Source organism: Aphelocoma coerulescens, chromosome 3, assembly GCF_041296385.1.
Source record: "Aphelocoma coerulescens isolate FSJ_1873_10779 chromosome 3, UR_Acoe_1.0, whole genome shotgun sequence".
In the NCBI taxonomy this organism is placed as follows: Eukaryota; Metazoa; Chordata; class Aves; order Passeriformes; family Corvidae; genus Aphelocoma; species Aphelocoma coerulescens.
In genome coordinates this window covers 53339785-53367437 of record NC_091016.1, presented here as the reverse complement: position 1 = coordinate 53367437, position 27653 = coordinate 53339785, and the positions used below count along the sequence as shown (strand labels likewise).

The 27653-nt window shown below is 37.7% G+C and overlaps 1 protein-coding gene across 3 annotated transcripts in view; it reads left to right on the top strand.

Moving 5' to 3' along the window:
- The window catches only part of LYST (lysosomal trafficking regulator), a 79043-nt gene that overhangs the window by 2253 nt on the left and 49137 nt on the right, over positions 1-27653 (top strand). The window contains exons 1-11 of one of the 3 annotated variants that reach the window (XM_069010312.1): positions 6396-6495; positions 11600-11684; positions 12886-13084; positions 13982-14072; positions 16132-18208; positions 19843-20875; positions 22133-22294; positions 22947-23103; positions 25473-25699; positions 26434-26500; positions 27326-27435. In XM_069010312.1, the coding sequence (XP_068866413.1) occupies positions 12893-13084; positions 13982-14072; positions 16132-18208; positions 19843-20875; positions 22133-22294; positions 22947-23103; positions 25473-25699; positions 26434-26500; positions 27326-27435 (4116 nt within the window). In that variant the 5' untranslated portion in view covers positions 6396-6495; positions 11600-11684; positions 12886-12892. Of the gene's footprint in view, positions 1-6395; positions 6496-11599; positions 11685-12885; positions 13085-13981; positions 14073-16131; positions 18209-19842; positions 20876-22132; positions 22295-22946; positions 23104-25472; positions 25700-26433; positions 26501-27325; positions 27436-27653 lie in introns of those variants that run through there. The other 2 variants (XM_069010313.1, XM_069010311.1) reach the window with 2 other exon arrangements.

Below are 27653 nucleotides of genomic sequence, written 5' to 3'. Positions count from 1 at the left end.
GAAAGTAAGTTGCTGTTTTCATACAGTTCTCTTTACAGCTGAGCTCCAAGAGCATAAGCAAATACCGTGATCCTGTGAACGAGCACTTCAGGAAGCTCAGCTCTGTATTTCTATTGTCAGTGATTTTTGTAACAGACCATGCTGCTTCCTTATTAGTATAAAATTGTACACCCTTGCAGCTGGTCATTTAATATTTCCTTCATATTCACAGAATTTCACCATTGTCACGTTGCTCTCTTTTCAAATAAGATAATGTTACCCATGGAGGAAATCTGAAGCAAAACTAGTTTTGATGCTTGTCTTTTGAGTGCAGAAAGGAGCAGAGGGAATTAGGGTGAAATGATTATTTTGTAAGAGGATTCTTCTGCACCTGGAGTTGCTGTGCAGAACACGCCTGCTTGTCCTCTGTGGGTGAATTTCAGTTCTTTGCAGTGAACAGCTGTCATTGACAAGACCACACTTACACCTGTTTTATTTCTTTTTGAGGAGTCGTCAGGCTCTGTGGGCTTCCTTAGCTAAGAACTGTAGTAGCTGTTGCATGAGATGTCACTACTTCATCTTTTTTGTTATGTTTGTTGGAAAATTGGATTAGAATGTTAGAAAAGGATTGTAATATGCAGTGGAGGGAGGCCTTTATGTATATATGCCTGGGATTACTTTGTCTCTTGCTTTCTTTTCCAGTTCAGAGATGGTTGTGGGAATATCAGGTACTTTGGAAAATTATTGCTCGATGAAGGTTCACAGGCATTTAGATAGGATCAAGTAGTTGAGCTGGTGTCATTGCAGCTATTGGCTCCTGTGACAGCACTGCTGAGGATGTTATACCTGGGACAGCATCAGGTAGAAGAGACTTGAGGTTCCTTCTGTTGTGTAACTTGGACTTATTTGTCTGAGCTTGCTAAGCTGATCGAGCAGCTTGTTACTGCTGAAGGGAGAGATCTCCCTCCTGCAGCCTTCCCTTCACTGACAGTGACAACTGTCTGATCCCTCAATATGGCAATTCAACAACAACAAAAAATCCAGCTGAAAAAGCTAGTTTTCTGCAAACCTGTTGGGGTGGGTCACATCAAGAAGGAACTGGATGAGCGCAGTGCTGGAGATAAGAGGAAGAGAAGAGTTGCTGGGGAAGAACAGAAGTATCTTCTTGCTAGTCATGAGCTGTCAGGTGGGCTGAGCTCTATAACCCTAGCTGCATTTTGAGAGGTAGGGGCTTACACTGAGGTTCAGCAGGGTTTCTGATTCAGCTGCCATGGCCTGTTGAGACCTAATAAAGCAGTATGGTATGCAGGATCAGGTTTTCTTTCCTCTGTTTAGATTCATGTATTGCATTTGAATATGGCTCTCAGGGACTTTGAAATTAGTGCAAGGTAAAATCTTGCTTCCAGATAGAGCACTCTACACAGAAGTGATACTGGAATTTATGATGGGAAAGGAGGAAGAGGCTATGTGTAGTCTTGGGGTTTTTTTTGCTGTAAGCTGTTAGCTCTTTGATTCATGTTTGTAGCCTGGGGTCTGATTAAAATCTCTTTTTCTGGAAAGTCAGGTTTTTTTGTACCAATTATTTAAGTAGAAGTGTGAATCTTCTTAGTGTGATTTTTAGGCATCTATGTTGTGTGAAGATACAGATTAAATCTGAGGCAGAGTGAGAGAGCAAGATGGAAAAAAGCCCTGTGAAATTCCTTAGCTTATGTATGTGGAAGAAGGGATAGGTATGTAATACCTGATCTATGTAGTGAAGTCCTAGAATAATGCTGTATCTTGGTACCTGTACCTGCTGAAACTTCTATTGCATCTTTGTTTTGGATATTTCTGTAAAGTTCCGTAGCTTTTTTTTTTTTAGTCACTACTGCACATTTAATCTTCCTTCATATTCTGTACCTCATGGGTTTTGTGATTTTGGTGTGTTACAAAGGAGCCAGGGCTTCCACTCTTCTGCTTCTTTGTCTTCTATTTCTTAGTGCTCTTCTCCCCCATAAGTAACTCCCTACTGCCTGCCCTTACTGTGGGTGAGGTTTTGCAGTGACCACACAGTGGGAAGCACTGATAGGGTTGTCTTCTGCACTTCTGAGCTTGTGTAGCTCCCTGCAGGCATCTGGGGCTTGTCCTGTGGCACTTGTGTTTGTATGGGGTTGTTGAGCCATGTGCTGTTGAGGCACTGTGGAAATTACTTACATTGTGAAAAAGCTTTTCCGCACTTCCTGGATAATTTAAAAGGTGGGAAGTGGAAGGCAAGTAATGAATAGTGGTTTGCAAAAGATGGTGGAAGACTAGTGCCTGTTAGACTGTGTCTGTCAGATGCTTGCTCAACTACTCTGACAATCTCAGCTAATTCTCATGTTTATGAATTCTTCGCTTGCTTTTCGTGCACCCAGAAAGTTGAGCTCCTTGGCTTCAGTTAGAAAAGTATGGGAGCATGAGTGAGTATGGGAGCATAACTGTGAGGTGGGAGGAGGGAGTTTCTGATTTTTCCAACTGTTGACAGTAGAGAAAAATCTTTTTGCTTTCCCAAGAGAAAATTGGGAAGATTAAATATTAGAAGGAATTACTGTCAGGTAGTGCCAAACGCAAGGGTTTGTTGGCAGTATTAAAACTGATGTTAACTTCTGTGCGGTTTTATTTCAGCAAACACTTGCAGAAAAAAAATACACATCATCTATTCCTCTTTAGTATTGTGAAAGCATTTACCAAAGATTTATGTTCTTTGGGGGAATAAATGATGAAAAGTATGTAACTAGATCTGTTAACTTCAGTAAGCTACTGATTTGATAGACTTTAGTGCATTAGCTAAAAGATGGGGAATGAGTAACAGAAACAGCAATCTGAAGGGATGAATATGTCTCAGTGCCTTAATTCTAGAAAAATGTGAATTAGTAAGGAAAATATTTAAGACTTAGGGCAAGAAATGTTCTTGATAGCTTATAATTCTCTTGCAGGAGCTGATAAAAATCCAGCAATATGCTGATTGTTGTAAGATTTCAAAAGTTTATATCTGTACAGTTTTGATTCACTAGTTTAAACAGACACTGAAATAGTCTTAAACAAAAAAAGTGCTAGTCTTTGACCTTCCTGTTCTCCTTCTATTGGAAGGCAAGAGAGTTTAACAATCCTAATTTCCAAGAACTGAGATCAAACATTCTTATGGTTTGCTGTAGAAAAAACAAAGCAAAACCCTCAAGTCTAAAACCTTGTGTGCTACATGATTATTATTATTTTTCTTTCTTGCATCTTTCAATGATATGGGGAGATTTGAGTCAGTGAGGAATGTGTAGTTTCTATTTTTATTTGCATGTTTCAATTAAGAAAAGATCAAAGGAAAGCAGAAAACTTCCTTTATGTGCCTGAATATATAGAGAAAATGCTGGGGAGTGATGTGGGGGTGTATTTTCCACTCCAGAAGGTACTCCTAATTACTCTAGAACTATTTTTAGAAGCCTAGATTACATCAGTTACAAAGTCTATTTGATTATTGGAGTCCCACTAAGTCCTTAGCATTTGCAGGAAAAATTATCATATTGTGTTTGCTTACTGAAAATACTACTTGGCTACATATGTACCTTCATCTGGCATACTTCATGCATCTCCTCACTATTTTTAAGAGTGTAAAATCTTTTTTGTGTGTGCTCATGTGTGATACACATTTATAATTGGGGACTTCCTATTTTGGTGCTTTTTTTTCTTTGTATTGTGCATGGATTAAAGGTTTTTCCTGGTGATTCAGCCTTTTGTTAAATGTTTGTCTATCTAGTAATAGGTATACTGGGAAACTTCATTTTTTTGGTCATTATTATAGGTAGTGAAGTGTAATTATTGATTGCAATTTTTCTGTTGGCATCTGTACTCCTTGACTAATTTGGAGTGCTGTTTAAACGTCAAAAATAAGTAAAAAATCCTAGCTGTTCTTTATTTGCATTCCCACTGGAGAAAAGCTACCTAAAATGAGATGATGTGAGTCATTTTGCCTGCAGTTATCTGGAATGTTGACTGGGTCATCTGGGTCCAGTTCAGTCCAAGAGGGGCAGCTGAAACAAACACCTCTTTGCTGTAAAGCCTGGGAGAAATACAGGGTCTGTTTCCCTAACACCACCAAAGCTGTTTTCACTTTGTAAAGAAGCTGGCATACTGATCTTAACAGGATAGCAGCGTATGTAACTCTCAGATATTTAGGTAACTTTTTAAATTGCCAGCTGCTGTTTTGTCTGCTTCTGGTTGATAATAGAAAGTACCAGCTTCATTGACCAGTATTAAAAGATTCAAAGTGGAATTAGTTTTCTGCCCTTTAATGACTTTTTAAAAAAAAAAAAAGATCTCTGATCATTGATCTTCCCCTCTTATTTAATTGTTCTTAGTGGGTAGTTTAGTCACAATGCCAAAACTTATCTTAAGCACTTTGTAGTTTTAATCCTCTAACTACTAATCTTTCATTTAGCATAGCCTTTATTCGTTCATATCCCTTCACCAAGAGTGCCTCAAGATACTGTTCAAATTTTTACTTCTTCTCTTTCTCCAAGTAAGTGCAATCAAAGTGTATAATCTTATAAGTTACAAGAAGTTTTATATGAGCCTCTAGATCATGACTTGAGTGGATATTTGTTGTTCAAAATGCAGGGTGGTCTGCATACTTGTGGTGTAGCCCCAACTATAGTCACGGAGACCACACTGTCTCCAGTACTGTGGATTAATGTAAGAGAGGGCATCACAAAGTCTGCCTGGTCATGCAGGGCTGATCTCTGTGGGCTCAGTACTGGAGACAGAGGCCCTGAGCTTCTGACTTACCTGCTGTACTAGACTGCTGCTTTCCTTTCACTTTGTAGAGTCTGTGGGGGTTAGTCTTGATCTTTAGATTTAGTTGTTACTGTGCAGCCACGACTGTTAAGGCTTGCTTGTAGTCTGTTCTGTGGTTAGAGTGTCAAACCTAAAGTATGGAAGAAGGTATCTAGGAGTATTACTTGTATGTATTTTTATTTAGGGAGGAGCTTGTTAGCAGTCTGAGTAGTGTTCAGAACAAGGCTCACTTAGGAGCATTGCCTTCTCACTTCCAAATGTTTTACAGATGATCTTCATCCTTCTTTTTTCTTTTGTAAGAACTTACTGGTCTTTGATAGATTCCACCTTGTGGTGGAATATTTGTCAGTTCCTTCCTTTAGTACCATGTGTTTGCAGAGGTATTGGCCTCTGATACTTTGGATAAGATCTGGAAGAGATCTTAGCCTTCAACTCTGCTAACAAAGCTTGTTGCCAGCACTTTCATGGTATTGGTAACAGCATTGTATTCTTCAGTGCGTTTTAGCTGATGTTCATGATAGCAAGCATATTTGTTTTTGACACAGTGCTGCAATCATTATCTTCAAAGGCCCCCAGCTTTCCCCATGCCTCTTGTAAGGAATGCTTATGCTCCATGCCTGTATGCAGTGGTCTGAAATGTGAACATTTTAAATGAACTGGAATGGATTTAATTTGGCTAACAGCTATGTTGTAGTTACTGACTTTGGATAGTGTAGGACCACAATCTTAGCATAAACTTGAGTATAGCATACATACTGGGCTAATGTATAACTTGAGTGTAGGTGGTTGTTTGAGAGCCTGTCTTTCATTAGTGTTGTACTTTTTATCTTGTTAGATGAATCATCTCTCATTTTTGTGCTTGATTTCAGGCTTGACAAGAATGTATTCACGGGTGTTTCATATTGCTTGACAACTAAACAAAATTCCCCATGAAGCTGAGAAGCTGTCTCAAAGCACTTGTGTAATATGCAGCTAGCTTGTGGGATTCTTTGCCATTAGCTCTGTCTCAGTGGTATTTCCCCCAGACTCAAAAGGAGGAAATTATTGATTATCTGTTAACTTGTAAAGGGAATATTGATCTTCATAGCTCAAGGCAGAACCTGAGAACGTGATGAATTTTAACATGAAAAAATGTCCTAAGATGACACTTTAGAAACTGTTGAACAGAGAAACATGAACTTGTGTGAGGGAGTAGGGTGTATTGTTGTATGTAAACAAGAATAATGTGTATGTGTTAATCTGAGATACCTCTGAGCAATGGTTCTATAATTTAGAGCTGATTTCACCAATAGTTATGCTAGACAAGTGAGATTCTAGAAGCAGTTGTGTTGGAGAGAGCAGACATAAACACCCAGCAGTCAGAATATATCACAGGAAGTAGATTAAATTCTAGCAAGTACATTAGGTTCTTTTGAAAGAATACGCTGACCAAGTTTTGGAAGTGTAGTCTGCAACAAGCTTTGTGCCCAGTGACATTACCCATGAGTTTTATTTCAAACTGTCAAAAAAACCTGAGGCCTGAAAATCATGGGAAACTATAATTTGGGAGTAAGCAAGTGTTTGGTTTTTTCTTTCTTCTTATTTCCCTGTGTGGTACATCACAGGTCTGGGTCTTGATCAGAAGAATGACAGCTCTGAAACCCTTTCTGAGAAGGTGACCTGCCTGCACCTGCTGTAATGCCTCTGTGTATCTCAAAGTGTCTGTAGCCTTGGGTATGTTTGCTGACTTGATTTTATATATGTATATATGACAGGTATTTTGGAGAGCACCTGTTTCTTTTATTTGAACAAACCTGGCATATTATTTGTCTGATCTCATTTGGTTTTTTCCCTTGGCATTCCTATTCTACATCAGGAATGGCTAGTTTAGCCACCCATGTCAGTGTTCCCCAACCATACACAATATGAAAATGAGTGTTTTTATTCCTTTAAAGACTATTTTTTTCAGTAAGCACAGATAATTCCTTTAATTTTTTTTTTTTTTTCAGTGTAAGATACAATTCTTTCACATCCACTTAGAGGTAGAAATTTTTTAATTCTCTGGTTATACAAGCACTGAGCTTCATGGATTCGATTTTTAATACCATGGCAGTAGAACACAAGTAAACAACATACTTACAGAAGATTTACAATACTTGTAGAAGCAGGACTCTCAAACTTCAGGCCTTGCAAGACAAACATCCCTCTTAAGTGAGATGGGAGTTAACACATAAAGGTGGCAATATTAAGATTATACAGACATAAACATGCTTGTGTGTACTGAGACATCATTGCTCTGATGGTCTCACCATACTTTTGAGGGTTCATTAAAATAATACTTGTTTACTGTCTTGTGCACTTGACACACTTCCCTGGCTTGTTAAAAGGATAGTGCATGTATTATTTAACCAAACATACCAAGCATTTTAGGTTTTTACTTTTTTCTTTATTGTGGGGAGAGAGACTGAATAACTTGTTCAGAAGAAATATTGATCTAGTGGACTACACATAAGGCTAAAAGCTGGTTACTGAACTCCTTGACAAAATCAAGGACTTGGCCAGAAATAGCACTGTGCTGAAAAAATTGACAGCTACCTGCAGTCTGATAATAAATTCTGTATGTTAAGAGGTTGGTTTTTCATGTGCTATGTCATGGTTGGAGCAGCACTGCCTTAGTATGTAATGGGGTTTCTGCTTCTGCAACCTCAAATAGTTAATAAATAATAGCAGAGGACAGAGCAGACAGTGGTTGAAAATATTAAGTAGGAGGTCTTCTGTGGAGCCAGAGTGTTGTCTGGTATGTCTGTTTTGAGAATGAACCACACTTGAAAGTGTCTTGGTTTTGCTCTTGTTTGCTCATGTTTTTGGCTGAGTTGTTTTATGGTTTGCAAATGTTCACTGTGTTTTGTAAGCTACGCTTTTGGCTGATTGCCCTGCATCAGTAATGCAAAGCATCAAAGTGTCTCAAGCTTTCTGAGATGCTCTGCTTAAACTGCAGGTTCCTGTTTTCTTTAGGTCTATGTGTTGCTCCTGCTGTGTAACCTATTTTGGCAATGTCAGCTGAGTATTTCTTTCCAGCTTGTGTAAAGTTTTGAATCATATCAAAACAACAGAAAAGGAAGAATGCTGATTTCGGTGATGCACTACTTCCAGGCTTTACTTGCATTCTCCCACCACATACAGATTTCAAGGCAGCACTTTACTTCCCATTTCATTCCAGGCCACACTAGATATGTATTTCTCTGTTGCATGCTCTCATGCACTTTCTTTTCCTCCCCAGTTTGCACAGAGGTTTTAATTCTTAGTCTGTTAGTGAATTTCTTTAACCAGACAATCAAAATTGCTGTCTGCCACTAACAAAACTTAGTTTCTGCAATACCCGTGACAATCCTTGCTACAATAGCAAAAGCCTCTTGTGGAGTGTCCTAGTGTTAATAAGATGCGGATGCTCTTCATTATGTGTCTGTCCTCTGCTAACAGAAGCTTGATCTTAAATTGCAGATTTAACCCCAGAGTAAATCTGATTAAATAATGATTGATATATTAGTGTAAAAATCCTTCAAAAGGTAACAAATATGCTCTCCAGAGCATAAACATTAAGTACAAGCAATGAGGCTGGGAAAAGCATTTGCTAATTGAAATGAATACTGTATAAACTGAATGTAGTGCTTGTTGGCCAGTGGTGAACTTGTATTCCCACATACTTTATCCTACAGAATGGGTGAAAAGGCTACAAGTTTTGAACTGAAGCCAGAAAAAACTTGATTGCACTATGTCTTATGGAAACTAAGTTTTTTTTCAAAGCATTAATTTTAATACCTACTGAAAATGCAACTTCATTGCAGTTTGTACTTATATGGACTTATAAACATGCCACACCTGGTCAATGTTTCTCTTACCTGAAACAGAAAACTAGGGAAGATAAATAAATTAACAACTTCATGTAGCTATATGTCATCTAGTATTCTTTTGCTCCTCCTGCATCTGTAATGCAACAGTTACTGGAGGTAATAAAATAGTATTGTGGGCTTTTGACTTAGTACTGTATTTCGTTATGATGGTGCTGTAGTAATTTAGTAGTTACTGCTTTTTGTTGTTTACTGGACATTCCAGGCCTTTCTGGGCAATGCATTGCTGAAAACATGACTAAGGAGAAGGCCCAGTTTGCTCTAGTATACAGAGTACTAGTTCTGACTATGCTTTTGTTGCATTTTCTTCTTTACACAAATTCTACTGTTATTAGAGATAACATTTCATCATTAGCACTATATAAATCTAGTATATTAATGATTCAGTATTCAAGATTGCCGAAGTGGTCTTATTTTTGAGTTCCATCCTTTTATGAACCATTTTGATATTTTCTTTTAAAGTCCACTGAAGCAAGTACAAGACAGTCTTACATTTTAAGATGCTCACTTGATTAGGTACTTCATAAAAATGGAAATAAGTTCAGTGAAAATACAATTTTCAGATGCAAGAAGTTGATTTCTACCACAACAGTAAATAGGAAATAACTCCCTTAAGAGCTGATGCAGAAGGGGGCCAGAGGGCAGACATGATACAGGTCGAATTATGAGCATGATGCAAAGATTGGTGTGAAATGGGCAATTATAGAAGAATATCAGGTTATTCACAGTTAAGTGATTTTTTTTTTTAACTTGTGAGTTTTTCCTTTTATAGATAAATGCTATGTAGTAGAGGTGATTTTTATGGTAGTCATGGTCTTCTAGCAAAAGAAATGGCTTCTTTTTTTTTTTTTTTAAGAGCTGGCTATGTGAAGCCCTGACACATAGTGTATTTCAGAACTGTAAAACTGTAAATGTTTCATTGGGACTGTATACAGCATTCTAGTAGGTTTCTTTCTGCTCTCATACAGCTTAGTTCATAAGTGATGTTTTAGGTTTTGGAGGTTTTACGGTGTTAAGGTGACATCTCTGAAGTTGAAAGTACAGGGGTTTCGTGTAGCATCTGCTTCAATTTTACCAGGCATCACAGCAGTTAAAGATGTGTCACTTGAAACAAAAGTGCTGCAGTAGAGTAGATCCTACTTGAAACAAGTTGCCTGGCATACTTTCTTGGAGATGAAAGTCTATGCTGTGTAGGGTGGAGTATCAGCATACCACAATCTACAAGAGAAGGGTGAAAAGCAAGCGGAAACCTTTGAGTGGGGGTGGGTTAAAAAAAAAAAATCAAAATGCAATCAAACAAAAGACCCAAAACAACAAAAACACCCCCACCTCTGCAGAGGGTTTACTGTGCTATAATGTCAGCAGGGCAAGTGGTTTACTGAGTTCTTCTTTGAAAAGTCAGGTTCCTAAAGTGCTCAAATCACTTGTCAGGAAGCAAATACAAAAGGGAAGAAGGTTGTCTGTCCATAGATAGCTTTTTTTGGAAGCTTCTTCATTAGTTCTCAGTTCTCCTTGTATGTTCTTTGTCTCTAGCCTCAAGATAAGTTGAATAATGAGGTTATATCACAAACTGTTTTGACAGACACATTTGTGCTGTCAGTCGGTTTCAGAACTTAATTGCAGAAAAAGAAATAGGTACAACAAAGAACTCGTTAGCACTTGCTGAAACAAGTCCTAAAAGAAGTGCTCCCTTATCCAGCATATCTCTTTACATTTTTTTTTCTGCACTGTAGGATGAGAGCATCTTAATTCCTTACCCATTCTATATTAAATTATTGTATTCAGAATATATGCTTAATGTCTTTTTGTGTTAATGGCAACAAAATCGTACTTTATCTTGCTACTGATCCACCCTTTTGATAGAGTATGGCAATGTATGTTAAATCCATGTAACAATGCAAGCAGTGCAGGAAACCTGGAGACTGAAGCTTCAACTGGAAGCATACTAAAGCGTGATGGACAGCTTATCTCTACATCTATTAGTCTGGTGCAACTGCAAAACCACTAGCTGTTTAAACTATTCTATTTCAATAAATTGTGAATATTAGCTGAATGGGTAAGTTAGGTTTTTTTGTGAGGCTGTGGATGAAACACGTTTCCTAGCACTCAAAGGGAGGCCAATTATTAGGTGCTTGCCTGGGTAACCTGTAGTGTTTGTCTCCTTCCTTAAAGAAGTCTGTCATGTAATGTTCATGCTCATCATAACTAACTTAAAGCTGAAATTTTTATTTACTTACCATCTGAGAATACTAAAATAATGAATTTAGTGTATTTCTTTCCTTTTTTTCCTGTCCCCATCTGTTGGGGGCTTTTTTTCCCCCCAAATTAACTGTGGATATAATAAATGTCTTCTGAGTGCTCACTTAGAGACCTTTAGTAGCTTAATGTTTTTGAGACTTTTCTTGGTTATGACCCTTTGCATTCCCAGTGATAATTTTTCACTTGATGAGTTTCCCACTGACAAATTTTCAATTTTTATTAACTAAATCTTCCCCAGTGCTTAGTGTAATAAAGATTGGTATTCTGGCAGGACAGACTAGGACAGATTTAAGATGCATTTACTCAACACCTGACTGCATAATTCAGTTCTCCTGCTGTCCCTCACTTGTACCGGGAGCTGCAAGTTCTTCAAATATTATATATGCAGGTAGTGATCACTAGAGGAAACTGTTTACAGTTGCATACCTAGCTCATTTTGCATTTTAAAAACTAGTGAATTTTATTATGTTAACTTATCTCATATATGCCAATTATTTTCTCTGTAATAGGATTTCAGTTGTGCACAGTCTTAAGCTAAAAGTGAAAACCAGGGCTTTGAAGCTCAAAAAACCCTCAAGGACTCTTCCTAAATTTCAAATAGCTATCATAAAATAACTTTAAAAAAAATAAATTTCATATTAACCATGACAATTTTCTGTTTTTAAAAACAGGTGAACCAAGAGTGATATTTCCAGAATATATTTGCTTTTTGTTCCAGATAGGAGATAGATGTGTTAAGCTGGCAAAGGGATTCTGGTAAGATTTTTTTTTTTTTACTTCTACAGTGAATGTCATATGTATAAGTGTTTGCAGTTTTGCTACTAGAAGGAGCTTTCTGTACCATTAGTGCAAACAAACTTGCTTTTACTTCAAAGGTCTATTTTTTTACCTACTAATTACATATTAATCCATCTGTTATATTTAAATGTTGCACTGAAAGTTATTTGGCTTTTTTTTGCATATTCTGTGCTTGGATATAATGAAAATACTTGGCTTTTGAAGCTTTTACTTCAGCTGTTTATACAGAAATAGAAGGAGTTAAATGTGCTATTGTAGCACTTATTAAGTGGGGTTTATGTGGATTAAATCATCTTGTTTCCATAGTTGCCATCACTGGTTCTTGTTTTTGTTTTGCTTTCTTCAGTGATCCTCTTGAGAATTTTCTACAGCTGAGTCTTGCATTTCTTGTCTTGTTTGAGTTAAATGTTTCTTCATGTACTAGTGCTGAGCATCCAAAGCAAAATTAATCAGTTTGGGAAGCAGAACCAATGTTTTTGGTATTTCCTCCTGAACAGTTGCAGCAAGAATTGTCTCTTGAATTAAGCACACTCTAGTAGCGACTGCTACCCACTCAGTTGTGCCAGAAGGAAAACACCTTCTGGTTTAGTTGTAAATCTAAAGCATTGTACTTCTGCAACTCCCAAAATTATCTGAACTCAGTAATTTTTTTTTTCTTTTCCATTTGAAACAGCCTGAATACTGTTGGAATACATAATATGTTATTGTTCAAATAACATATTAAAGAATATGTTTTCTGTACAATGATGTGTATGTGCTGTGTGTTTTGCTCTTATGCTTCAGGTCAAATACCTTTTAGTAGCAGACAAATGTTGAAGCTTGCATAGAGGTTACAAAGAAAAGCTGGAACAATGTTATTAACTTCCATTTATGCAGTGGGAGGGAATGCTCTGTCACAGGCTTTCACCTGATAGATTTATAAAATCAGTGTTTGGGGTCTTGGGCTGTTAGCTAAAGTTTCACTGAAATTCTCTAAGTTCGTTCTTTTCTTTCCCTTCCACCCTACATCACTATATTGATTCCTTAGTTCAACAGACACTATCTTTTGGAGGGGGTGAGAGACAGGGAAGAAACACTCCTTTTTTTCCCCCCCAGTATTTTGTCTAAAAGGAATGTGTTTTCTGATGGAGTTAATTTCTGTCCTTTCGTCTACTTACAGCTCAGACATGAGCAGTGCCAGTAACTCACTGGCACGGGAATTCTTGACTGATGTCAACAGACTGTGCAATGCAGTGGTACAGAGGACAGAAGCCAAGGAAGATGAAGAAGAAGAAACTCATATGGCAGCACTGGGACATTACTTAGTTCAAGGCCGTGGGTTTATTTTGCTTACCACTCTGAACTCAATTATTGATCAGGTAGTAGCTTTTCTTAACTGGTTTTAATTTTTGTATTCAGCTTTGGCTGTGTGGATTTTTCTGGCTCATGTTGTTCTTGGTGCTGGTTTTCTTTCCTTTTTATGGGAGAGTGCATGAGTTAATTGGGAAAACTGGAAATTCAAAAATATATGTTGCAGTTGCATTCTGTCCTTTAGCAGGAGCAGAAAATGCAAAACTAGATAATCATATACCTGTTTGCCAGCTCATATTTGCCTAAGGCATGTGTGAAGCTCAAGTGCAGTAGCTGGGTGGAAAGAGACTTCAGTTGCATGTCCCAGAATGATGTAAAGTGCCAAAATGCTTGAGTCAGCTTTCTGTGTTTGAAAGTTTTTGTTCTTTAGGACTGAAACCGTTCTGATAGCACTGCAAAGCATCCCATAAAGGAATTGTGTTTGAAATCTGTGACTTCTACAGTTCTTCCCTGCACTGAAGTTCTTAGTATATAAGTGTTAGAATCCCAGTTGGAGTGGAGGGTTTTTAGTGGGTTATTCTGTGGTTTTGATTTTTTTGCTGTTACATTTTTGGAGCAAAGTTTCAAATTTTTCTGGGGTTTCATGTTGACTTTTTAAAATCACTGTTCTGTGCTTCTGACTTTTCTGTGGGGTTTTGGGTTTTTTTTGAGTAATTCTTTCTACAAGGGGTTTTAGGAGAGCTTTGTATAGAAACTGTTGCAGAGGTGTAATAAGTATCTTGGATGCTTTCTGAGTGGCTCTAGTTAATGATTATAGCAGTCTTTGCAGTTGGGTCATTTTTTTGGTGCTTAAAACAGCAGAAAGTCATAGGGAACTGAATGCTGACTAGCTTGGTAAAATAAAGACGGTTAATCTGTTTTTTAAAAGTACAAGATCTTTTGGTTTTATTTTGTTCCTAACATAGGAGCTGACATGTCGAGAAGAACTTCTGACCCTCCTGCTGTCCCTCCTGCCATTGGTGTGGAAAATCCCTGTCCAGGAAGAAAAAGCAATAGGTATGTTTTATCACTGGCAGTATTAAGCATGTAAAATAAATGATTTGTGTTTTACTATAGAGCCTAGGACTTTGTGCTAAAACATAGCTCATTGTAGTACATATCTTCTAATGTGGAATGAAGATATGGATTCTGCAGAGAATTTAAATTAAAAAATGGCAATCTCCTGTCAGCATACAAGGAAGGTGAAAATTGTGCAGAGAAGGTAAAGGCTTTTGGTCAGTGTGAAAGGCAGTGCTTGTGTTGCTGTGTAAAATCTGAACAATGAAATGGCAGTGATCTTAGTCAGATTTTTTTGTTTTGTTTTCGGCTCTTAGATTTGTCTGATGCATTCTTTTCCCTCCCAGAGGGTAAAACAAAGAGAATGAAAGAGATGAAGTTACCTGACTGAGAGAGCTTCTAAGGATTCATACCTGAAGCTCTTCCAGGGTTTTTTTTGCTATTTGAAATTCCTCCAAATTGAAGGCTTTTGTTAATGTTTGTAGACTTGGAGCCTTTAAAGGGCCAGTTTCATAGAGCTTTTATATAATAAGCTTTCCTTCTTGCTCAGTTGCATCACTCTTTCATGCCTGTAAGCATGATGGAATTAATGAAATGTTTTGGTTGCTCTGTGACAGCTTAGTGGCTTTTCCAGAGTTAGTTTAAAAGGCTGTTGTGTAAAGAGGTTTTAAGATGTGGTTTACACACTATGTAATGCACAGCTTTTACTTCTACAGGTTACCCTCTCTTAGTACTGATACAGTAAGCACAATGTATGCAGTTGTGCACTAAGTAGTTGCGTTTTTTCTCAGACTGAAGTAAGTTCCCCTGTTAGGCAGCTTTTTTCTTCCTGTGCACGTAATATCCTTTGTTTGGTAAAGTACTGGTTAATTTCCTGCCTTCAAAGTAGATGATGTTTCTTCTTTAAGTACCCCAACTATGACTTTAGAAACAGCATGGCACAATAGTGCTTGCACATGGAAGCATCTCTTCTTTCAGCTCAAATAATGTTTATAGCTATTGTGTGGGCTTCTGGGGTTTTGTGGGGGTGGGGGCTGTTGTTGTTAACTGTGGCATTTTTCTAAATACTGAACTGATGGGGTGAAGGATACTTGCACTTGTTTTATGGTCGTTATTTTACTGCCCGAAGCATCCAGTTACAGTCCTGTCACTACTTTAAAATAACAATGGACTTAATCCAAGAACATGCAGAGTTGTTTCTCTGCTTGCTTTTTTGATAATTTGGTCTGAGTTTACTGATATAAATGAACCAGTGGTACTTCTGTTTTATTTTTCAAAATGTTCTTGCCCATAGAATCAGATTTAAATTTTGTATTTGCTATTTTATACTGCTTACTTGAAAGTTGGGGGTTTTGTCTTGGCTTTTGTAGGAATATTCAGGACTCTAACCTTTATTCATTTCCATCTCCCTTTTGTCCCTGACTATTTTTAAATCTCCTACTTTTATTTCTGCTGCTTGTATTTGAAGCAATTAGGGCTGAAGTAAAGACTGAAGTCTGTATACTTGAAGATTTGCACTGATAATAAGTAGAGAAATTTATTTTTTCTATTACCACTAGTACACTAACAATGTCCTCATGCATTCTAAAAGGGCTGTGAGCTAACACACCTGGTTCCTATAGCAGCTAAGTTGCAAAAAGTGATAATGGAGCATCAAGTTAAAAAGGCCTTTCTTCCTCCCTTTAGTTTGCTTGCCAAAAAGTTCTTTCACCTGCCTTGATGACATCTTGTCTTGAGAATGATTTTTTTTTTTGAGAATAGTTGTGCCAACAAAAAGTTTTAGGAAACCTTTTAGCATACTTTTGTCTAACCCTAAATAGAAAATGAAATAATTTGTCTAGGCTTTAAAAATAGCCAGTATGGCCCGTAAACATGAGTTGTTGCTGCCTGTTTTATACTGAAAATGTCTGACATAGGTATATGCAAAACCATGACCTATTAAGATACAAATTTGCTGCATATTTTAAATCTGGAAGTATTTAACTATAAAATTAGGAAAAATGCTTTACATATTATAATGCTCCTTTAATGTTCCTTTGTTATTTTGCTGTTTCAACAGATTTTAATATACCCTTTACAGTAGACATATGTGTGACCAAAGAGAATAATACAAGTTCTGTGAAATCTACTCAGGAAAAACTAAGCTTGGATGGAAACACTCGTTCATTTCTTCAGACTTCTGTGAAACTCAGTCTTCGCTCTCGAAAAAGCGGCCGTCTGCGCAAAACCACCCACCGCTACTCTGTGCGAGATGCAAGGAGGTCCCAGCTGTCCACGTCCGATTCCGAAGGCAATTCGGATGAAAAGACTGCTGTGATAGCAAAACACAGGCGCTCCCAGTTACTGCAGCCCTTCGTAATGGCTTCTGGTAGGGACAGCTACCCTGGGGGTAAAAGTGATTGCCGACCTGCCAAAGTGGTACCAGATTCTAATACTGATGCCCCTAATCTAGAAAGTTCCAGCAAAGTTAGGCCAGCATTTGAGATTTTGGATGAGCCAGCTGCAGGAACTTCTGAGAGCAGCATGAATAACTCTCCTTTTGACTTATGCCATGTCTTACTGTCTCTCCTAGAGAAAGTGTGCAAATTTGATATTACTTTGAATCACAGCTCTGCTCTTTCAGCAAATGTTGTGCCCACATTGACAGAGTTCTTATCAGGATTTGGAGACTCTTGCAATGTAAGTAGTAACACAGAAAATGAAGTGGTTTCTGCAGGGTGGACAGAAGAACCTGTGGCTCTGATCCAAAGGATGCTCTTTCGAACAGTGTTACATCTTATGTCTTTAGACATTAGCAATACAGAAACAATGCCTGACAATTTACGAAGAAATTTAACAGACTTACTTAAAGCAGCATTAAAAATCAGAGTTTGCTTGGAAAAACAACCTGGTCCTTTTGCTCCAGGACACAAGAAAACACTACAGCAGCTGGTTCAGGATGACTATATGTTTTCTAGGTATCGTCACAGAGCCTTGCTTCTACCTGAGGTTATAGAAGGGGTCTTGCAGATTTTGATCTGCTGCCTACAAAGTGCAGCCTCTAATCCATTCTACTTTAGCCAAGCTATAGATCTGGTTCATGAGTTCATACAGCAGCAGGGATTTAAGCTGTTCAAAGTAACAGTGCTTCAAATGGAATGGCTGTGTATGAAGAATGAGGGAGTACCTGGAGAAGCCTCAGAACATCTGAAAGCCCTGATCAACAGCATCATGAAAATAATCAGCACTGTCAAAAAAGTGAAATCAGAGCAGCTCCACCAATCAATGTGTACAAGAAAGAGGCACAGACGATGTGAGTACTCTCACTTCATGAATCACCACAGAGATCTCTCTGGGCTCTCTGTATCTGCTTTTAAAAACCAAGCTTCCAAAAACCCTTTTGAAACTGCTGATGGAGAAGTTGATTATCCTGAGAGATGCTGCTGCATTGCTGTTTGTGCACACCAGTGTTTGCACTTGTTGCAGCAAGTTTCTTTGACCAGTACCTGTGCTGAGATTCTCTCAGGTGTACATAATGTAGGAATATGTTGTTGTATGGACCCGAAGTCTGTGATTGTCCCATTGCTCCATGCTTCCAAGTTGCCAATCCTAAAAAACTTTCAACAGCACATACTGAACATCCTTAACAAATTTATATTGGATCAACTAGGTGGAGCAGAAGTCTCTCCAAAAATTATACAGTCATCATGCAATATATGTACTGTTGACTGTGATCAGCTTGCTCAGCTGGAAGATGCCTTGCAGGGCAACTCTAGTGATGCCAGTCCTGTGTCTAGTTCCTCTTGCAGAGTTCAGGGAATTCTGCCTAGCACTGGATCTGAAGATATGTTGTTGAGATGGCATGCACTGGAGGCTTATCAGGACATTGTTTTTGAAGAAGACAAACTACGTGGCACCCAGATTGCAAGCCATATTTGCCACTTAATTCAAAAGGGAAATGTAGTGGTCCAGTGGAAACTGTATAACTGTATCTATAATCCTGTGCTTCAGAGAGGAGTTGAGCTAGCTTGCCATGCTCAGCAGCAACTTGGAATAAGTACAGGTGATAAACACATGTGCAGTTACCATAGCCAGGATTTGCCTTCTGAAGTGCTTCAGGTTTATTTGCAGATGCTCCCTGTGTTGCTGAAATCCAGGTTGGTTGATTTTCTGTTAATTATTGGAAAGCATGCTAATTAGGTACAGAGCTTTGTATATTTTTTACTGATCAGAATGTAAGTTTTCTTTGGACTCTAGGCAGTGTTTGGCTATTGCAGGTGGCAACAAAGTAAATGCTTGAGTAACGAGGTATAAGCCTAGATTCATAAACCTTAGGAAGTGAGGGTTCTTTACTCGTGAGTTATGGTCTTTAACAAGCCAAACTGTGTAGCAATAAGTAAAATCTTTGTCCAGTGTGATATACTCTCTGCCTCTTCATTCCTTTTTCTAAAATTAGTCTGGAATGTTAAATAGATTGATGTCATTTTTCTGTGGGAATTAGACTACTTGGTTTTCTGATCTGTTTCCTTTTTCCTTCTAGAATAGAAGGAACTCTAGAAATTACCTTTCAAAAATGAGGCTTGATGTTTACTTTTCCCAAAATAATTGGTTTCTAACTTACAAAATCCTGTTCATTGAAACACAGTTTAAAAACAGAAACCAAAACAACCACAAAACATAAGAGGCACATTCTCTCAAGGCATAAAATAGACCTTTCTATTTATTATTAAATGGATTAAATAATTGTTTAATAAATATATGGAAGTTTTTTTCAGAATATGAATGTGTCCTTTTGTCCAGGAAAGATTCTGATTTTATTTCTCTTGGAGTCCTGAAGTGAATTTAGGGGGTTTACCCAAGACAAAGAGTAGACTAGTACTCCAATTTATGTAAAGGGATTATCTAATACAATTTTAACTTCTATCCTAACCTAAACTGTGTCAGAAGCTATTCATTTTTGAAAGTGTACTTAGTGGCAAAGAGGCAAGAGAAATAAAGCTTAGATTAAGAAAAAAGTTTAAGATGTCCTATTTTTTTTTTGCTGGCTTAAAGGTGGGAATATACAAGTAAATTATTCATTTGATTCTAGAGTAACTTGGTTAGATTAAAAGCTGATCCTGTGGGGAAGGACATGGGACGTAAGTAAGGTGGATATCTACAAGCAAACGTAATATGCTAAAAAACTTCCAGATCCTTACCCCAAATTTTTTATGAACGTAACATAATACTTGGAGAGTAGAAGAAGGGAAAAGTAGACTTGGAAGCAAATATATGGAAAGGTTTTTTTGTCATTGGATGTGCTGGCATAACAATTGCACAAAAACTTATGCTTGAAAGGTATTCCTAAATTTATCTGAAATTCATCAACCATGCAACTAGTAGACATAGCTAAGAGTATGTCTTCAAGTTTCTTTGAGAAGGAATCTCTGCTTTCTGGTGAAATCACAGAACAGAGAAATAAAGGTACTTACTAGCTTCAGTTGCTAATAAAAAATTGGGGGAAGGAAATACCACTAAAGAGAAAATGTCATAAATAAAGTTAATAAACCACCTTTAATGTTTTGAACATTGTATATTTTTGTGGTCTGCCTTTTAGCGGGAGGTATTTCCTACATTATATCTCAAAAAAAAGTTGAATTTTCCACTACCAGCTAGATGATGCTGACTTAGGATCTTAGAGTACTGCCGACAACTTTCTTTTCTCTTTAATTTAAAGTAATTTATAGCAATTGCTCACCTTACATGAGTTTTTGGCTGATTTTATAAGCTGATCTTATGCTTTCTCTTGCAGGGTAATTAGAGACTTGTTTCTGAGTTGTAATGGAGTGAATCAAATGATTGAGCTAAATTACTTAGATACATTAAGAAGCCATTCTTTGAAGGTGTTAGAGACATTGATACTCTGCCTCGATGATCAGCAGGAAGACCAAGCAACACCAGAACTGGAAGGCCTGAACAGTGAACAAAAGGAATCTGTGTCTGACTTGCCCACTTCTCTTTGTAGCCAGCATGCTGTTTCAGAAGTTACTCAAAGCCTGAGCAAGTTTTATGCTGGCTTGAAAGAGGCTTACCCAAAAAAGAAAAAGTCTGTGAGCCAAGACATTCATGTCAACACAATAAACCTGTTCCTCTGTGTTGCTTTTTTATGTGTAAGTAAAGAAGCAGATGGTGATCTGGATTCAGCTAATGAGTGTGAAGATACATCAGGATATGATAGTACAGCTAGTGAGCCATTAGGCCACAAATTACCCTATCTGTCCCTGGAAAGCCTTACTTTGCCCTCTCTGGAACATATTCATAGGGCTGCAGATATTTGGTCCATGTGTCGTTGCATCTATTTGTATAGTTCAGTTTTCCAGAGACAGTTCCATAGACTTGGAGGCTTTGAAGCATGCCATAGATTACTAATCCTGATAATTCAGAAACTTGCAAAACATAAGGAAAATGAACAAGAAAAGAGGGAGAGAGTATTGAGTGAAAGCAGCAGAAGTTCACATGGGAATCCTTGTACTGAGCTTCTCAACGAGGATGATTCTGTTCAGCTGGCTAAATGCAGAGAGGTGACACAATTGGAGCTTGATAGTTCTGGTAGTCTCGCTGGTGCTGAACAGCTGGTGCCTGGCCCTGTCTCCTGTGAGAGCCCTGTGAGCATGGAGCATGCTTTGGTTACTTCAGCTGCCAGTCTTGAAGGGATAAGGACTTCTGTAAGAGAAGAGACTGAGTGGGCACTTCAAAGTATCAGACTTCTAGAAGCTCTGCTGACCATCTGTCTGCACAGTGCAAGCACTATGCAGCAGAAGACGGAAGGGGAGATGTTTCACCAGGTACTGTGCAACTTTCCCTAGCTTGCTTTGCTCATATTTGTTTCATACAATATTATTTTAACAGTAATTTTGTCAAAAGTTCTCGGGAGGTAAAAACTTTATGCTGTTTTTATGGTACCATATTTTGTATAGTACTGAAAGCATACAGCTAAGTAATGAGATTGGTAGACTGGTGGTCTGCTTGAGTAATACTCTTTTTAGAAAGAGCATTCAGTAGAGAATGTGTGTGAAAAGGATGCTGCAGGAAAGCTGTGTAGGCAAGATGTCACTGTTATACATAGTGACTCACATTGCTTTTTCCTGAGAAAGGACTACTGAAGGGCACAGATACTGAAAAGACACCTGAACAAATTATTCCTGAAGCCTTAGAGGTGGACTAATTCAGTGTTCCACAAGAAGCTGTTAATTCACAGAAGACACCTCTTTTCTTTAATGTTTTAATTGCTCTTTTGAATTTTACTTGGCAATCTGTTGCAAAGCAGGAGGCATTAAGGAGAGGAAAGAACTGGAGTTCTGTCTCCAACACTTGCTATTTTTGTGATCTTGGATGTGTCACCCTCTGTCTTGTTAACTTCTAGTAGTGTTGTGGTGTGATTTGAATGCACAGCATACCTGAAACTGTTTCAAAGATGTTTATTTTTGAAACAGCACTTTCACTTGCAAATTTTAGATAACAGCATTTTGCCAGATTTTTTCAGTGTGTAGGTTCCAATTAAATCTGTCATGACATATAGGATGAATCTTTCTTATTTCAAGAGACTGGATGAAGTCTGGTGATTTTAGATGAGAAGTCAGATTGATGCCTTTTCCTGGTCTCAATGCACACCCCACAAAAGATCTGGTATAACATTATAGGTCTTATTAATTAGCATATCTATCAAAAATTCCCTAATGAGAGGCTCAAATGAGCCCCTCTTTCTCTAAGGAACTTTCCCTTGGATGGTTTTATCTTAGTTCATAAAATGTGTTCTGGAGAGGACCTTGGGGTCTGAGGCATATTGATCCTTAACTACAAAACTTCTGAAATGTTTAATCTCTTAGCTCAACAAACAAGTTTAAGAATGTAAGCAAAACCCACTAAGAATACAGAAGTTGTAAAAAGGTATAAAAGGGGTTTAAAAGAAAAGGCAAAAAATCATCATGGCATCAAGATTAGTGTAGGTGGAAGGAGAAGCTCTTAAATGAAAGAGCTAGACTGTTTCTGTCAGCTAGAAATAGTAATGTGAATCAAAATGGTTTTTCTCCCCCAAAACACAGAATACCTGTGTGGATGACATCTTACTGGAAATAAGAGAGCAGCTTGCTCTGGCGAAAGTGGTAGAAACTGACTTGGCAAAGCCTCTGTTTGAAGCACTGCTTCGAGTTGCCTTGGGCACTTTTTCTGCTGATCTGGATCATTCTGAAGAAAAAATTGAAAAGGTATGAAACACCAGTTAAGCAGTCTAATTCTGAATAATGCCAAGATTTTCTCAGGTTTGTTCTCTGGGTCTTTTTAAACTTGACAGGAAATGTTTAAATATGTTTGATTATTGTGACAGTTGAAGATGAAATCTCTGCTTCTCGTATGAAAGTGGAATGCTGTTTATTGATATGGTCCCCACATTTACTGCTCAGAAATGAGTCATGCCCCAAAAAGTAGCAAGCTCAGTCAACCTGATGTTCTCTTTACTCCTTCATCTCACAACAGTGTGATGATGAACTCTTAAAGGAAGAGCCTCAAACAGGGATGCTGAGTGACCTTATTGACTGTGAACATCTTCACCTTCGAGTGAATGTCAAGGTGCATGCTGATGGTGATAGTGATTTAGAAACACAGTTACTTTTAATGCTGCTTACTAAAACTCTGATTAGGTAGTTAATAAGAAAAATCCCTCTTTGTGGATTCAGTTTTTTACAAAAGAATGAAATATTTTTAACATATCTCAAGTTTCTTGAAAGTGTACAATTAATTTGTTTATTTTCCCAATGGACTTGGAGAAAATAGGCATTTGGATGGTTCTAAATTATTTGCTTTTCTGATTCAAAGATTTTTTTTCTGACCAATCATAGTCTATTTGGCTGTATTTTACAGACCCATTACACTGAGAAGGAGCCTGTGTCACAACCTGGAGAAATTTCTGAAGAAACCGAAGAATCGCAATGCTGTAGTCTTAAACTTTTTGCTGAAGAGGAAGGATATGAAGCAGATAGTGAAAGTAACCCTGATGATAGTGAAACTAAGAATGAAGGTAAATGGGAACTTTCTGAATATACAAAGCTGTCTTTATGATATAGCAAAGCTTGTTTGTCTTTTGAAATGTACCAAAACAGGGCAAACACCTTTAACAGGTAGAAATAATTAACTTTATTTACTTTAAGTAGGATGGAGTTACAGATGGAGAGATGATAAATATTCTTATTGAGTATTAAAGAAGTTCTGTCTTGGTTGTTTTGGTTTATGTGACTCTTGTTCTAAACTCATGTTGCTCAAATATATTATTGTGGTTTAGAAACTCCAGAGATACTTATCAGTAGCTTGTTTGAAAATCAATGCTCAAATTTTTTTTCTTTAGAACTATAACTATCTGGTGAAAATTAAATAGTCTAATTGTGTTATAGAATATCAGATTGAAAGGGACCGCAAGGATCATCTGGTTCAACCTTTTTTGATGAAAGCACAATCTAGACAAGATAGCCTGGAACCCTGTCCATCTGAATCTAAAGTGCCCAGTGTTGGGGAATCTACCACTTCCCTGGGGAGATTTATTCCAGTGACTGATTTCTCATTAGGAAAAACTTTCCTGTCGCATCTCTATGGAATTTCCCCAGAAGTAACATGTACCCATTACCCTTTGCTTTGTCCATGTGACTCCTTGGAAAAAAGGAGTCTACCTTCTTCATAGACACCTTTTAAATGGTGGGAAAATGTCCTCCAAGCTGCCTTTTCTCAAGGCTGAGCAAGCCCAGTTCTCTCAATCTTTCCTCCCATCTTTTTTGCATAGTGGGGACAAAGACTGAATGCAGAGTTCCAGGTAAGGCCTGATAGTGCTGAGTAGAGTGGGATAATTTCTTTCCCTCTGCTGGTGGTGTCCTTGTTGATGCAGCCCAGCATCCCATTGGCTTTCTTTGCCACAGCAGCACATGTTGATGCATACTGAAGTTGCTGTCCAGTGGGATCCCAGCTCTCCAGACAGGCAGATCCCAGCCTGTGCTGCACTCCTGGATTCTATTTTCCCATGTGCAAGACATTACATTTGTCCTTGTTGAACTTGATAAGGTTCTTGTTAGCCCATTCTTCCAGCCTATGCAGGTCTTCCTGCAGGCTGGCTCTCCCTTCCCAAGTGTCCACTTCGCCACTCAGTTTGGTATCGCTGGCAAACTCCATCAGGGGAGATTGGTCCCATCACCCAGATCACTCAGGAAGGTATTGAACAGCCCCGGGCCCAACATCCATCCTTGGGGACCCCACTTGTGACAGTTTCCAGTTTGAAAAGGATTTACCACCCCCTCTGGGTGTGGCCAGGCAGCCAGTGCCCACCCACTGCACAGACCCCTTGTCTCCACCCTAATGCATCAGTTTCTCTGAGAGCAGCCTGTGGGAAACCGTGGAAAGGCTTGGAGAAATACAGGTAGACAACATCCACTGCTCATTCCATGTCACCCCAGCAGGTTACTCGCTTGTGGGAGGCAATCAGGTTTGTCAAGCACTATTTGGCTTTTCCCAATCACATGCTTCATTTGACTTGATAGTCCCCTTGTTATACAACATTTCTTTTTATTCTGAACAATTGATGTGCTCATATCTTGCTGTATTCTGTTTGTATATTTAATTTTAAACATGAATTTGCTTTAATTTTTTCCTTTGTGCTGAGCACATCTGGATGCATATGTTCTGGTATGAGCTCAGCATGAGCAGTAATGGCCTTTAATAGAGCTGCATCAAACTGCTGCTGTTTACCTGCGTTGACTAGGCTTTGTCAATAGATTTATAATATTTTAAAAGCATTTCTGAATTAAGAATTAATCTGAAACCCTTCCATGATACATTTCCATGTAACGTATGTCTGTACCAAATAATTTTAAGTAATGTATTTTAAAGTCTCTCCAAAATGTAATAGGGGAGGTTTACATGTTTGGTTTTTTTTTTTTCTGTGATTGTCATGCAGATATTCTGTCATGTGTATTTTCTGAGTTAAATAACAATCTGCTTCCTCCAGAATTTTAGTATGAAATTATTTAAATGTATTTCCTATCTTGTCAGGCTCAAAGTTTTGTATAGAAGCTTGAGCCTCTGTTATAATGATTTTACTGTTGTGTTTCATGAACTGCGTATTTTGCCATTACTATGTGTGTCCAATTCCGAGGAAATTAAGCCAGATAGTTTAAGAGCATGTAATGGGAGAAATAGCATCCTTGCCCTTCTGTTAGCAGGAAAATAGGAAAATCTGAAGCAGAATATAGAATTATGCTAACTTTGGAAAATTGCTTATAACCTAGTGACTATTTTTGGTTTGTACCATGAGAAGGTTGGAGATATGTCCTTGGATGTTCTGCTTAAGTCATGCAAACTGTATTTGGCTGAGTAAGTTTCAGTAAGACACATGTGGTTTCTTTTTAGAAGCAGATGCAAAAGCAGAACCAAGATGTACTGGTGCTTCTGGTTATTTTAATGACCTAGCTGAACACATCAATCAAGGAGAATTAATGTATCCTGAAATCTGCATGTTAGAATTAAACTTGCTCTCAGCTGGTAATGCAAGTTTAGATGTGCTTGCTCATGTATTCCAAAGCTGCCTGAAAATCATCAACCAGAAGGAGAGAAATGCCACTGTACTTATAGAACAGGTAAAAATGTTAATAACAGAGGCAAGTTTAGCAGCTGTGTATCTTTTCTTTAATTTTATAGTACCTAATTAGAGTGATCTTGAATATTCTCACTTGTTATGGGATTTGATAAGATGTGAAACAGTGTAAATGACTGATATTGTCCACTGCATTGCATTTAAGTTACCAGGAACTGAGTAATTTATTGAAAGGTATTTGTCCTGCAAAGTTTTTAAGTTTGTAGGTGTCTTTTTTATATCAAGACTGTTCAATCCCTAGAGAGAGATAGATTTGGTGATTGTCAGGGCCTTAAGAAAAACAGGCAGATATCTGCTTGTATGTGTGTATATGTAAGCATTCTAAACTTTTATTTATTGAATATGTACTTTTAGAAACTGTGAGTCATGTGCCTCAAAAATATTCCCAGCTTTTTTTCTTCAAAAGTTTATATTAGGAATTAGTTGTGCAAATGTTCATGTCCTCATGATCCTTTGGAATTTCTGATAGGTTTTTTTAATAACTGAGTTGAGTATCCCTCCTGCAACAGATAATAATTTGAATTTCAAAGTCTCTGTTTTGCAACTGAACTGTACAGAAAGATTATTCATCAAATATAAAAAGGTCCGTAATTTCAAGTAATCGGAATTATCATTAAAATCAATAGTAGGCAGGAATTGATTGGAAGAATTTCTTTCTTAGTTCTTTGAGCAGGTGTATATTCTTCAGATATTCATTTAACCTCCTCTTTTTAACAGGGAGCTGTTAAACATCTTTTGGGAGGATTTATGAATATATTGACACAAACAGAATCTAGTTTTCATGGTGAGTTAAAGGTCCAAGTAACTTAAATATTGTTTTTTAAAATTTAATGTATACACAGTCGAACTTTTTAGTTCACAGTGCAAGTGCAAAATTGACAAAGGAAATTCATTGGCATGTGTGAATTTACACAGCTGCTTTTTTAACTTGTAAGAAACTTGTGCAACTTTAGTGTAAATATAGGGTTATTTCTGAGCTAGTGGAAATAAGTTAAACAAATACTGGCAGATCTGAAAATGATAGTTGAAACCATAAACACTAGTGTGACAGTGTTAAACATTGCTTGGAAAAAATAGCAGCTGATGAATTCTCATTCCATCACAACATAAGTCCTTATTTCCAATTTCTTTGTAACACAGATCTTGATGATGCATTGAGTTTTATTTCTAACTGGAAAGCAGATAGCTAATCCAAGAATGTGGAAGCAGATGAAATGCTTGCCCTAAGATAGTTTCACATAATGAGAGTGCTTCACAACCAGGAGTTGTTGTAAACCCATCCCAGGACTTGGATCCGTGGTGACTTCGTGTGGAGAGCCTTTGCAAGGCAGACACTTGATTCTCAGACTTTCAGACTCCATTTTGCAAACCTGGGAAAAAATTTAGCATAGCATTGATTGATTCAATGAAATTTTGAATGATAGGTTCAGGAAGTACTGTTGGATCTCTCTAAAATTCATCTTGTAATTGTTATTGCTTCCTTAATTTGAAATGTTTTTGAAAAACACATTGAATTCCAAGTTAATCTTTCCTCATAATAGTATAGAATATGAATTTTTAAAGCTTAAAAAAATTCATTTCAACAATATTATTGTCTCCTTATTTTTAGCATGCCAGATGGTGCTGGTAGATCTGCTAGTTTCCTTGATGAGTTCACGGACCTGTTCAGAAGAGCTAACCCTTCTTCTGAGGATATTTTTGGAGAAGACACCTTGTACGGTATGTATGGAGTAGCACATAGCAAAAGTCAGAGGTTTAATGAGAAAAATGAAGCAAAAAGAAAATCCTTTTGTGTCCAAGAATTTTGGGAAATAAGGAGATGAACAACAATGTTTGAACTATCAGAGCAAATAAAATTTGATTGTAGAAATAGTTCATTCTCAAAACTTGAAAAGGAAAGAGGAGATAAGAGAAGGGTTTTGAAGGGTATGTTGGTC